This window comes from Onychomys torridus, chromosome 8 (genome assembly GCF_903995425.1).
Source record: "Onychomys torridus chromosome 8, mOncTor1.1, whole genome shotgun sequence".
Lineage (NCBI taxonomy): Eukaryota > Metazoa > Chordata > Mammalia > Rodentia > Cricetidae > Onychomys > Onychomys torridus.
Genome location: NC_050450.1, coordinates 86,914,037 through 86,927,769, shown reverse-complemented (window position 1 = coordinate 86,927,769; position 13,733 = coordinate 86,914,037). Strand labels below are relative to the sequence as shown.

The 13,733-nt window shown below is 48.9% G+C and overlaps 1 protein-coding gene across 2 annotated transcripts; it reads right to left on the bottom strand.

Annotated features, from left to right (window-relative positions):
* Positions 1-524: 524 nt before the first annotated feature.
* Positions 525-12,574, bottom strand: Msl1 (MSL complex subunit 1). Of its 2 annotated transcripts, XM_036197792.1 has the most exons (9): positions 11,746-12,574; positions 9,082-9,305; positions 7,596-7,978; positions 5,682-5,729; positions 5,163-5,227; positions 4,347-4,414; positions 3,843-3,967; positions 3,211-3,283; positions 525-2,962 (listed from the first exon to the last, which is right to left on the bottom strand). In XM_036197792.1, exons 1-9 carry the CDS (start codon positions 12,511-12,513, stop codon positions 2,872-2,874), a joined length of 1,845 nt encoding a protein of 614 aa, XP_036053685.1. In that variant the 5' UTR covers positions 12,514-12,574; the 3' UTR covers positions 525-2,871. The 2 variants fall into 2 exon arrangements, with proteins under 2 accessions (XP_036053685.1, XP_036053686.1); XM_036197793.1 differs by lacking the exon at positions 5,682-5,729.
* Between the last annotated feature and the right edge of the window lie 1,159 nt (positions 12,575-13,733).

Genomic DNA, 13,733 nt, shown 5'->3' with positions numbered 1-13,733 from the left:
GACACCAGACATCTTACTAGAAGACCTGTGAGGGAAGAGATTATCTCTTCTCCTCACTCTAGTCACAAAACACAAACCATGGGGTTCAAGTTACAATGAAGGTTTTCAAACATACAGAGAAAGATGTGCCGGGCGGTGGTGGCACACGCCTTGAATCCCAGCACTCGGGAGGCAGAGGCAAAAAAAAAAAAAAAATGTGTGTGCAGAAGACACAGTTTAAGTAGATCTGGACTTCATTTGTCTGGACTGTTTGTTATCCAGCAGAAATCATGTATCGGGGCTGAGTTGATGACCTATAAGGTCTTGCTATGACCTTTGTAATTTGCCATTTATGTACAAAGAAGGGTTCAGGACAAAGGAATGAAACATAGTCTGTACTCTGACACAAATGTAATGAGTCCCTTATTAAAAGGGGGAAACAATGTGTTGTTCTATTTTATTGGAGAATAAGACTTTCCCAATCTTTCATATAGACAAACAATTATTTAATGTTTCCCAAGAAATCTAATAAATTGAGGCAAAAGTTCAAAAATTAACGGCCACAATAGTTTATTTACACTTGAACTCTTTGTAAGATATTTACAAGACAGCCGACTGTACACATCAGAAATGGTATCAAAAGTATGAATACAGCACAGACAACCATATGAAACGGCATGAAACAAAGCTGAGGTGGAGAGACAAGCAACTCCTCTTAATTTATTAACACTAGCTTAAACTTTGTTAAAGAAAGAAATAAGGAACTATGTTTTAGGAGAACTGCAGGGCCTTTCTTTCTGCTGAAGACTGAATTTCAGTGTTGTATCCCATGTAGGGAAAAATAAGACTAATTTTCCCCACACTCTTAACACACTGTAATTTCACTCCTGGAACTTTGCTTCAACCTCCTTCTCAACAAACCTCACATACCCAAACCAAAGAAATCTAGGAGAGGACATAACAAGTACTAGGTCCTCGGGAAAAGGAGAACCAAAGCAACAGAGTCCACTAAAGTCCTGCAAGGTAGCACCTCATGGATTCCTCTCAGTCTAGCAAAAACAGGATCTGTGGACTCCTCTGTGAGAGGTCAGGGCTGCTAACCCACACCCAAAGTGGGAATCTGACAAGTCACGGTAGCAAGAAGAAACTGAGGGGTCAAGAAACAAAGAGAGAGACAACTGACTGAGGTTATTCCTTTTCGGGGAGCACATTCTAAAGAGCCCTAACGTAGGTCAGAGTAGAAGCATTAACCAGCTTGCCTCAGTGAAACAAACAAAACACAAAATCTGGCCCAATGTTTCTAATATATCCTCATCCTTAAGGTGTGAGATGAAAGCCCCTGTGGAATAAGCTCTCTTCTCTCTACATCCTTGCTGCAATGAAGTTTATGGCAGCTTCCATTAGAGACCACACTCCTAAGCAGATGGAGTTACAATGAAAACCCATAGCCACACACAAACACACACAAAAGAATTGAGAGCAGCAAGATCATCCAAGAATACTACATGTACTGCTGGAATAATTCCTTTCAAAGTCAAACCCAGGGAGCACAGGTAACATCTCAAAAAAAAAAAAAAAGCTTTAGCAGTGGGAGCCCCTGAGGAACTTTTCTTCTCTTCCCACAATGGCAACCCTATTCTCTCATGCTCAGCTGATGGGCCAGCCACACACCCTACAATACCTTGGCTTCTCCTCTAAAAGTGCTAATAATCCAGGGACATATTCTCTTCAAGGATAAAAGCCCCTACCTCCTAGGAGATCAGACCCCTACTTGTTTTTATACAATAGTCCTGAAGACTAGTGAAAGGCAATTCCTATATATAAGACCAGAGGTCTCGGCTTGATTTTCCCTCCGGATAGTTCACAGGGATCTTACACTGAGACCAAGTGGCCTGGGAGTGCTGTCCGTCCTGATTTTTTTTTTTTTTTTTTCCTTTTGGTAACAAAACAAGGGCAGGAGATGGGAACCAAGATGGTACATGTATAAATCTATCTTTTCTAAACAAATAGAGGTTCATTAGGTACAACTGTTTGTTTCAAGATGTAGACATTTGCCAGCCAAAGGAAGCATATCTTTCCGTACCCTTCCCCCCACCCTCCCCCAATTTTCTACCTCCCCACCAAACGTTTGGCTAATAGGACGAAATCCCACTAAGGAATACTTGAGAAGTGATGGGACACAAGGACATCTACACAGATTCTGGCATGCCATCCCCAGACGACAAGGCATCTGTTTAGCACTGTGACTAGTTGGAAATGTACATCCCCAATCTCTTTCTCTGAACATTTTCTTTTTTGAGGAGTGCAAAAGAACTTCAGTAACCCATTAAGAAAGTGATTGGCCAGTTGTGAGAACCAACTTCCACAGACCTGCTCTAATGTCTTCCTCTGGGAGGAGGGTCGGCTTCCTCTGCTGTTCCCCCTTGGGCCCTAGAGCTCACGGTGAGGTCTTTTTGTCTTACTTTAGTGTAAAATCTACTCCACCCAAACTACTTGGAAAGTGCACCAGGGAAGCCCAGGGTCAGGGCAGGCACAGCTCCATCTTTGACATGGCCAATGAAGAGCCCTTGTACCCCTTTAACATACAAGTGAGTAGAAGTGGCTCCTGAAAACGCCAAATCCACCATCCTATAGGACGAGCTCGAGCTCATTTCCCCAAAAGAGGGAAACTGAGTCCCAAAAACTCTCCATAATCACAATTAGCCCAATGCAGGAGGTTTTTGTTTGTTTCGTGAAGTCAGAGTGAAAAAACAAAACTCAAAAGGGAGACTGGAAAGGCATTACCAGTGAGTGATAACATACACGAGGACATGGGGCACACACACAGGTCTCAGCCATTCTCTTGGAACGGCATGCTACAACTATCTGCAGACAGGGTTCTTGACAGCACAGCTACTTCCGACACGTCCGATGAGGTGTTTGCTTCTTCTGGATCTCCAACCTGCAGCGGCTTCGCTCGTCCAACCAGGGCAGCTCAAAGTTCCTGGCAAAACCATGAGGAGAACAGAGTGAGAAGGCCGCTTCCAAGCCTAGCAAGTCAGCTCACCACCAAAGTGGCAAAACCACCTGCTTCTGACTTAAAAAGCATTCCTACTTATCACCTGCTTATCACCAAAGAATCATGACTATCCCGGAGCCATGTGGTCCCCATTATATCGAGGCTGCCATAGAGTTTGAAAAGGAGGAACAAACTACTCAAGAAAGGAGGGAGGAAGAAACCTTTATACTTACTGCGGAGTTAATTTTGGTAATGGTCGTCCAAATGCTACAACAGGCAAGAAGGGGGTAATCATCAAACTTTCAACTATGGAAGAAAATCATATAGGACCTTGTTAGCAAGAGGTAAGAAAGGTTAACGCCGGGCAGTGGTGGCACACGCCTTTAATCCCAGCACTCGGGAGGCAGAGCCAGGTGGATCTGGGTGAGTTCGAGGCCAGCCTGGGTCACCACGTGAGTTCCAGGACAGGCGCAAAGCTACACAGAGAAACCCTGTCTCGAAAAACAAAACAAAACAAAACTGTAACAACTATACTACCTCCAAAACACAGCTTACTCATCAGAACAAGCTATGCTGTAGAGACTTGAACCCTTTTCTTCCTTGAAAAGCCTACATTTGTAAGTTAATTTGCTTTATTTTATATTCTGTGTTTGTGAATGTGTCTGTGTGGGGGGTGCACACGTGAGTGCAGTGCCCTCTGAGGTCAGAAAAGGGCATCAGGTCCCCTGCAAATGGAGTTACAAACAGTTCTGGGCTGCCAAATGTGGGTGCTAGAAACCAAACTCTGGTCTCTCCAAGAACAGAAGTGTTCCTAACCACTGAGCCATCTCTCCAGCCCCAAAATTTTTAGATAGACACAACTTACCGTCATCGGGCTCAGGGAAAAATGAGGTAACCTCAGGCTCAGATTCCTGAATTCCTTTCTTTTTGTACATTCTGAGCTGCAGTCGCTGTAAAATTCTTTGTTCCCTGATCCTCTGAATATCCCATCTGGGAAAAACCAGACAAACACAAACAAACCCAGCATTACTATTGACCTAAAAATTGTCCTACAAAAACAATTCATTTTCTGGATGCTAGAAGATCCTTATTTAACTCCTCTAGATGGGGTAAAGGGAACTGACGACCTGGATGAGGAAGAACCCTTTGGGTCTAGCAGTCTAGATTATATGTTGGTATTCCACAGAAAATAGTACTGAGGGAAGACATCCAAGAAATGGCCAACATGCTTGTTTACCTGTAAGAACCACCCCCCAGCTAAGACACTCAGCTAACTAGAACACGAGTACCACATGGATGTTAAGTGCCCTAAGACTCTCCCCAATATGGAAGAGGGAGTCTCAGTCCTGGAGGGGAGTCTTGGCCTTACCTTTTTCTTCTCTTCTCATCTAGCTCCAGTTTTGCATGCCTCTTTGAAAACACACTGTCATCCAGGTTCTGGAAGAGGAGCGGCAGGAGTAAGCCCCCTATGACCATGCTGGAACAACTCACAGTTTTCAGGAGTGTAAAAATGTAACTAAAATTATCTAAAGAGTTCTGTAGATCATGTAAACCTTCTGGTAAAAGACTCAATCAAATAAACTCCTGTCTTTACCCCTATCCTTTCAGAAACCCCAAATTTCAAATATAATTCCCATAACTTTCCAGGATAAGTCATGTCAAATCCCTGTGAGAGGGCCATAAACTCTTCCTACCTCTATACTTTATAAGAGTCTGAATTCAAAATATCCTTTTTTTCAATAACCAACTAAGTTGGGAACATAGAATTATGTTGCCAAGTGGCACAGCCTAACTTCTGTACTCAGTATGGAATCTACCTTAGTTTGGAACACCATCTCAATACCAATTTTGAAAAATAACATAATTACTCTAGAACCCACTTTTCTCATCCATAAGGTGAAAAACAAAGACTAAACAAATAACCTCAAGTTCCTTTCTGTTCTTAAAGAGTTCTTTTTAACCCATCTACAGTTATAAGAAATATTAAGGTTCCCCCTCCTCCCATGCCCTTTTTGAAGATAGTATCTCCCTATATTGCCTAGACAAGCCTCAACATCTTAAATTCAAGTAATTCTCTTGCCTTAGTTCCTTGAGTAGCTAGGACTGTGCCAACCACAGGGGCCAGTTGTACCCCCCTATATTCTATTGTTTCCAATTCTCTTCATTAACAGTTCTTGGTACTTACCTCCAAAATGTCTGAAGGATTTGGGTCCCTTAGAGGCTCTACTGAGTGGTCCCTCCAAGAAGGAACTGAAAAAATAAAGAAAAAGAAAAAGAAAAAGAGGAGGGGTGGAACCACCCTTAACTCCAAAGTCCCGCAACTGTCCGACTATTCACTAGGACAAGCGGTCTCTCCCTAGATAAGACAGTTACCAAGTGATAGGAATCCATTCTATGGCCGCATCCAGAGCCACAGTCAGTGTCCTCGCTATGGTATACAAGAATCTAAAATGCCATTGCAGTCTGCCAAACCGAGGATCACAAAAACCCCTAAGCCAATACCTGACAATTCTTATAACAGATGCTACTGAAGTTCCTGAAAAACAACTGAAACGTGTTGTCATTGTGTTGTCTACGGTAGTGAGTTCAAACACCAAGGAATCTTACTCTTCCACATCCAATGGACGGAGAATGACGCTCCCAACCAGCCGCCATCCCACCAATCCCCACCCCAGGCCCAGCCAGCAAGTCCTAATCTACTCACCAGCCAAGACTGAAGTTTCTCCTGCAACACTTGATGGCATCAGACACCCTAAATAATGCAGGAAAGAAGAATCATCTCAGTGTAAAAAGAAAAAAAGCCCATACCCAAAATGGAGGAAAGGAGCATCACTGATGTTCTCACTAGGAAGCCATTTTGTTTTTTGAGTTGTTCTTTTGAGAATTTCTCTCTGGGGAAGGGGAAGAGGGAACAACAGACAAAAGAAAAGAAAATAAGCCCACCACTTTTTTTTTTTTTTTTTTACACTGAGACGACTTCTTTTCTTCATTATTTAGGGTGGTTTCCCTGCAACAGTTGATGGCCAAGGATACCAAACCTTAAACTCAGAACATGGCAGGTGAGTAAAAGTCGACCCTAGTTGTCAAATAAATAGACGAGTGTCCTCAGCACTTACGTACGGAGTCTTCTTAAAGTTTCCTCCTCCCTCCACACAAACTACCTTGCTGGCCCAGCCTGAACAACACGCACAAAGACTTGGGCTTCCTTAGGATAAGTCATTGAGACTTCCTCTTGACATAGGGGCGTCATACAAGAAGGGTTCACACATTTATGCAGAACTCAGGCTCCTCAAGAGACTGGGATCTCCCAGTCACACTCCCTCATAGTGTTATGACCACAATCTCAGATGTGTTTGGAACTTCTCTACTAGAGTAGACAGGGTTTCAAAAGCCAGTCACACAGAAGAACTCCAGACCAAGCCATTTCCTAATTCCGGATGGGAAGTTGCTTCACGGTTTCTCCTAAAATCGTTACACAGCATTGCTGTAGCAGCAAAATTAACTATTAGGATGAACCTGTTCAACTGACTGAAACAACAGAAAGTATCAGACTCTAGAGCAGGACCCTGGTCTGTCTCGTATACTCAAGCGTGAGGCCTACTAAAGGTTAGATCATTTATCTGTCTTCCCCACAACAGCCAAACCAAGCCTGGAGACTGCTTACATCTTATTGGAATGGATTCCCCATCTCTGCTATAGTAAGGCACAAGGGTAGAAACTAAGGCTCTAGCTAAGAAAGCTTTCCCCACCATTACCCAAGAGCACCCACAATAACTGTCATAGACTAATATAACACACTTGAAGACACATCAGTTACTGGTTCATATAGAAGGTGGGGATCATCTCTGTGTGGAAGCCATTAAGAAAATAAACAGGTATAAAGACCAAGTTCCCACACCCCACCCCCTCCCCAAGCAGCTCAGATATCCCAAGATAGTCCTTATTGTTTGAAAAATAGTTTGTAGACCATTTTATTTAAATATATGAACAACCAATGGGCTACTGCAATGCAAGTCAACTCTTCACATCTTAGAACCTTGTGAAGTGTAGTAAGGTAAAATAAGACTGTTGGCCTTTGGCAGATCCCTCCTGCCCCCAGACCGGGACATAGAGATACAGATAAATGTTTATGTAGTTAGAGAGCGGAGGCCCAGGTGAAATTCCCCACCCCAAGCTGGCTCCCCAACCAAAAATTACCATTGGCCCCTGAGAACACCCAAAGACCACCCTCCCAGGTTTCACACAATATCAATGCAGGAACAGTCGTGCACGGCAAAGTGTAAGTTCTATGCATTTCACAGCACAGAAAACCCTTCTTTCAGAGGGCATGCAAGTTGCCGGAGATTACACCCCCAAGTCTGGTGCTCTTGTGATGAGCAACTTACTGGCAAACACATCTCCCAGTGTTGTAAGCAGACACATACATTGAGCACATTTTGCTGTAATTCCATCTATTTGCAATGCCTGCACAGTGTCTGTCTCTGGCTGTTAACTTACTCATTCTTGACAGAACTCTGCTTTATTGATTGCACTTTTTAAAAAATGCCAAAGGCATTTCACACTTGTTAGCTTGACCGCCACCACTAGGGTATAAGAGCAAGTGTTCTCTATGCCTTACTTGCTACAGTCTCCTCCTTCTTTGGAGAGGATTCCCGTAATGGTAACGGTGATGGGGGAGGCTGGTGCCAACGACACAAATACATTTCTGTGGTGGAAAGGTACGGCAAATCTTCCATCTCACTTGAGAAGGCTTTCTCCTTGGGGTGGGCGCTGGGTCCCTTTTGGGGAGTGGAGAGTCTTGGTGGGGTATCCACTGAAGAGCGGGGCTTTTCTGGGGTTTCTTGGCTCCTCAATTCACGTTTACAAACAGTTTCTGATAAGGAACCACAGGGTTCCTCTTTAATGGGAGAGTGCTTAGGAGTTTTTGTTTTGACTTTTGAAAATTCAGGAGCCAGCTTTTTAACAGGAGTCTTTCTTTCTGTATTTCCAAATGGGGTTTTCCTATTAGGTAAGAAAGAAAATGTTATAAAATTAATTGACTTCTGAATAAAATCTGATTAGAATATTTGAAGGCAAGAGCAGCATCCAGGTACCTAAACATCTACTGTTCATTTGGAAGACATGCATGGCAGCAAGTGTCATGCTTGAAAATATACAGAACAGGTCTTCAGTAGATGAGCAAGCATCTATGCTTAAGAATATCTAGGGCTGGAGAGAAGGCTCAAAGGTTAAGAGCACTGGCTGCTCTTCCAGAGGTCCCGAGTTCAATTCCCAGCAACCACATGGTGCCTCACAACCATCTGTAATGAGATCTGGCGCCCTCTTCTGGTGTGTAGACATACATACAAACAGAACGCTGTATACATAATAAATAAATATTTAAAAAAAAAAAAAAAAAAGAATATCTAACTGAGGGCTGGAGAGATGGCTCAGTGGTTAAGAGCACTGGCTGCTCTTCCAGAGGACCCGACTTCAATTCCCAGCAACCACATGGCAGCCAACATGTCTGTAACTCCAAGATCTGACACTCTCACACAGACAGACATACATACAGGCAAAAACAACAATGCACATTTAAAAAAAAAAGAAGATCTAATTGAGCCGGGTAGTGGTGGTGGCACACGTTTTTAATCCCAGCACTTAGGAGGCAGGGACAAGTGGATCTCTGAGTTTGAGGCCAGCCTGGGCTACAGAGCAGAGATTCCTTGTCTTGAAAATAATTAATTAACCGTTTTATTCCCTACTAGATTTAACAAGGTAATGCTTTTACCCATTCTCTTTAAGATATACTCTGCATTTGTACTTAGTACTGTGACCAAAAAAAATGTTTCTAGACAATTTCTCAACACAGAAACTTGGAGGGGGCAGTTGTTTGTTTAGAACAAGGTCTCTATTGCCCAGGCTGGCCTTGAATTCACCACAGTCCTCTTGCCTCAGCATCCTAAGTGCTGTGATTACAGGTGTGAGCCACCATGCCCTTAGCAGAACAGACTTCTCAATTCAGGCTCTGGGTGTTATAAAGCCAATTCATAAACCCCAATCCCACACTCCCAGTAACAGTTCCTCATCTTGTTCGGATAGCTGGAATAAAGTTATCAGCACACCTTTTGTGTCCCTTTCCACTCCGTCCACATGAGAAAGGCTTGGAAGGCAGAGCCTGGGATGTCTCGCAAAGCTCCGGCTGGCGCTCCAGTTTAATTTTCTCAGACAACTCTGCTTCCTCTCTCTCTTCAGTTTCATAGCCCTGAAAGAGCTTGTGTCTTTCTTTCTCGCTATCCCTCTTTACCAACTGCATCCGCCTCTCCATACGTTCAATCCGAGCAAGGAGCTACAACAAAGTGACAAGACGCAGACTTACACACTCAAGTTAAATACCAGCACTTAGCCCCATTTAGAGTCAGCGGTCTTCGCCCTGTTGCCATGGACCCACCGATTCAACTTTACTTTGGATTGGCAGACACGAATCTGAACAGCTTTCCTTAAACTCAACGAAGGCAAAAGACACTTAACTGTAGGAGTTGGTCTGGATGGTAAGAGGGCTGAGGCAATTCTAAGCTCATTCTTCTGAAAGAAGATCCTCTCCACGGTGCTGGGCCAGTGTGCCCTTTAATGAGAAGGCCGCCTCACTTCAGCTAGCCATGTGGCTTCAGGTTCTTTGGGAGTCCTGAAGTTATATGTGATGCTAGGGACCGAACTAGGGCCTCGTGAGGGTGCCTGGCAAGCACGCTGAGCTACACTCTCCGCTCTGTGTTCTTTTAAAGTATCCTAGGGTTATCCAAATTCTATCTGCTTTATGTTCACTCCAAAACTCCAGACCCAATGGAATGTTCAAACAGTACAGTAAAAAGGAATCAGGAGCGCAGAGTGTCACTAGAGATAGTAGTATTACGTGAAAATGTTATGTGTGTGTATTTGAGGGAGTACTTCTAAAACATTCTGCTCTGGGAAGAATTATAATAGATACGAGTATTATATTAATACCAACAAATATGACATATATTCTGCTTTGCATTTGAGACAACAAAAATAACTTATCTAAATATTAAAATTGCTTTCATTCTAATTAAAGTGAACCACAAAAATCAAGCAGAAAATAGAAGTCTATTGTCATCAAAAACTGATTATACTTACACCACACTACAAGAATTTGCCTGGGTTAACAGTGATATTAATGCTGCCTTCATTACATCCATGGCCTGGATTTCAGTGGCGGCCAAACAGTAACTGTGAGAGGAGGAACGGGCTGAAGCAATACTAAGACTGCTGCAGTACACAAGAGAGGCAGGGAAGGCCAAGTTCAGACAGGTCCTCTCTCCTTAACTCACCCCTTTCTCCTACCTCCAAAAGCCTGGGAAGGGGCCATGCTTCAGGGGCTCAGCAGAGCTCTCCTTGTCAGCCACCCTCTCACTTCATCTTCTGATTCACAGCCTTCGCGTTACTTAGCCATGTTTTGCGGGTGACATATTCTTGATGTCTTCTCCTTTACTGCTCTTTCTCTTCCCACCCCCTTCCCATGGAAGGAAGGATATGATGTGTTGTAATTACAGTACCATCACACCCTTAGACTGCAGTACAGCATCTGAGCAGGGCCACCTCCATGTTGAGTAACTTCCACAAATCAACACTGAGGGGTTTCAGTGAGGGCCGCCTCAGCTCCCATTCCACCTTGCAGAAGGCAGTCTCGGATGAGACAGTCGCCGGATGGCGATTCATTTAGAGAACAAACAAATGAGTAGCTCTTCTGCCCCCTGCTCAGCCCTGGGTGCCCCCAGCACCAGGGGGAGAGGAGAGAGGAGAGCCAGAATGAGAGCAGCAGCCTCAACACAACTGGAGAGACCATGTTTATTTTTAGGCAGTCAAAAGGTATGTTAGCACAGAAATGCCCCGCCACACCAGCTTCCCTGGGCGGGAGGCAGTATGCTTAACATGGAGGTACCCAAGACTGCTGCTGTAGCAGTGGAAACAGTGCTATGTAGTCATGTTCCTCAGAAGTACAAAGAAAGAACAGGGCTTCTCTACCACCTCAAGGTTCTGAAACGGGTCTGGGAGGTGGAAGGAGCTACTGAATACCCTGAATAGGCTCATGTCTCAAAATCTTCCCGCTTATTCAAGAGACTTGGTTAGTGGGTAGTGTTTTATAACTCAGATTCCTCAAAAACAAAACACAAAAACAAAAAACAAAAAACTGCCTGAAATCAAAGGCAGTGATTCTCATCCAGAAAAGCTAATAGGATTCCACGTAAGCCATCTTTACCCTCTACCCGCTGAACGCCCCATGACGACCCTCCCGTCTGAAGATGCTGCAGCAGCGGTTGGAGCAACAGCTGTTATGTCCCTCTCGTCTATGATGCACTTCTAACGCAACAGCGCTTTAATTTAACCCTTCTATACAGCCGCCACATCTGCACCGCACCCTATCTATCCTCTTAACCCCTCATAAATCCGTCTTTTCCCACTCTAAACGTCTTTCCCACAAGTCTGGGGCTGTCATTTTAAATTAACCCTTTGCCAACCGAAGTCTTACACACACACACACACACACACACTCACACACTCACACAAAGGTTGCCCTTTAGCCCTTCCCCCTGACCCAGCGTCGTCAGTGAGCCAGGCTCCTAACGACCCAGCAGCATCTAAGGCACTCCTGCGCTGGTGGCCAACTTCCTCTAACCCTAACCAAGCGGGGACCTCGGCCTCCTACAGCCCCCTTCCCCCGAGCATGCGCACAGCCCGCTCCCGGCCCTAATGCAGATTAACCCTTCCCGTACCGTGTCTCTCTCGGACTTGAGCTCCTCGATCTCTTTTTCCTTGGCCTGCAGTTGCTGCTGCTGCTGTTCGATGAGGTCCAATTGCAGCAGCAGGATCTGTTTGAGGCAGGCGGCCTGGCTGGAGGCTCCCGAGCCGCCGCCACCCCCGAGAGGGCTCTTCCTCATACTCTTCCATCTGCCCTCGCTGGCCGCCAGGGTCCCGGCAGCGGCGGTGGGCGCGAGGGGTGGCGGCCCGGGCAGAGGTAGTGGTGGGGGTCCCGCCGGGTCCGAGGCGGTGGCAGCTGGGGGAGCCGCCCCACCCTTGTCCCCAGCCCAGGGCGTAGGCTCCTTGGCCGTCGCCACGAGAGAGCCCGTCTGAATGGGCAGCACCGCCTGATACTTGGGCCGGGGGCTGCAGCCGGCGCCCGCTGCGACCGGCTCCCCGCCGATGCCGGCTTGCTTGGTGGCCGGGGGCGGGCAGGGCAAGGGCACCGAGCCGCCCCAGCTCTCTTCCTGCTGCCCGGGGGCCGCCCCGGCCGGGAGTACCAAGCCCCGGCCCTTGGCGCCGCAGCCGGCTGGAGAGGGCGCGGGACTCCCGCCCTGGGAGGAGGCCAGCGGGGGCCCCGGCTCCTTGAGCTTGCGATGCCGGGGGAGGAAGTGGGCTTCGGCCGCCCCGGACTCGTCCTCGGGCCCGGCCAGCGCCGCAGCCCGCTCGTAGTCCAGTCGCGGGTCGGGGTTGCCGCCGGCAGGCGCCGCGGCCGCCTTGAACACGGCGGATCTCATGGTCATAGTGGTCCGGAGCGGCGCGGGGGACCGAGACGGAGGAGGGGGTGGGGAAGGGGCGAGGTGCGGGGGGTCGAGGACGGAGGAGGGGGAGGGGAGTTTGGCGGGCTCGCCTCAGCACAGCGGCCGCAGGCCTCCGCTAACGCGGCTTCCCCGAGGCCCGGGCGCCATCCCGCCGGGCGCGAGCGGACGCGTGGAGGCCGCGCCGGAGGCCCGCCGCCGACCCATGGGGGCCTCGCCGCCGCCTCTGCTGCCGCCACCGTCGCCTTCGCCGCAGAGGCAGGAGCTCGCACCCAGCCGCCCCCGAGCTCATCCCCGGAGCTCGCTTCGGCCCCCCCCCGTGGCCCGGCCGGGCCCGCCTCGTCTCCCCACCCCGCACCCCCCTTCCCCGCCCCGGCCCCCCGCCCCGGAGCTCGCCTCAGCCGCCCCGAGCCTCCATGTCTCCCCCCACCCCCCGCTCCCTGCTCCTCCTCGGGAGGGGGTGGGAGGGACGGGTCCGCCCAGAGCCCTCCTACTCCGGGAGGGGGGGACCTGCCGCCTCCCCCGGGGGTCTCCGCCGCTCCGGCCCCCTCCCCCACAGTCAGCCCCGGCGCCCTCGGCGTTTCCCTTTAAAAAAAAAAAAAAAACGGAGCCGGAGCCGCCGCCGCCGCCGCCGCCGCCGCCGCAGCCGCCGCCGCCCGGACTGCGCCTGCGCCGAGAGGGCAGCGGGCGGGAGCGACCCGGGAGCCGGGCGAGCAGGGAGGCGGGTAGCGCTATTGTGAAAGGGGCCGCTGCCGCCGCGCGGGGGAGGGGACCGGGGCGCGGGGGCCCACGAGGGGAGGCCGGGGGCGCGGGCGAGCGGCGCAGGGGCGGGCCCGGGACGCGAGGAGGGCGCGGGCGGCCGCGGCGCAGGGGCCCGGGAAGGCGGAGGGTCCCCGGAAAAGCGAAGCGCGAGAGAATGGGGCTGGGAGGGAGGGAGGGAGGGAGGAGGTGGCTGCGCCCGCCCCTCGCGGTCGCCTGCCCGCCTGCCCGCCTGCCCGCCTGCCTCGGGTGGCCCTTCCCCGCCCGGCAGCCGGGCCCACGCCGGAGCCCCTCGGAGTGGGGCTGGAAGGTAAAGCTTCCACCCCGTAGGCTCCACGAAATGAAGGTCTTTGTCCCTACGGGATCCGGCACCAGCAATGGGGGGCCCTCTGGTTCCCGAGGCGGCAAAAGCGATGATGTGCGCTGCCCAGGGAGTTTTTACCCAC

What these genes read in the sequence shown, in the direction of transcription:
- Msl1 (XM_036197792.1), bottom strand. Translation starts at nt 12,513, where the DNA reads ATGACCATGAGATCCGCCGTGTTCAAGGCGGCCGCGGCGCCTGCCGGC. An exon ending in TTTCCCTGAGCCCGATGACG is followed by an intron (nt 3,284 to 3,842) that starts GTAAGTTGTGTC and finishes TTTCTTCCATAG; the next exon opens with TTGAAAGTTTGATGATTACC. An exon ending in TTACCAAAATTAACTCCGCA is followed by an intron (nt 2,963 to 3,210) that starts GTAAGTATAAAG and finishes TGGTTTTGCCAG; the next exon opens with GAACTTTGAGCTGCCCTGGT.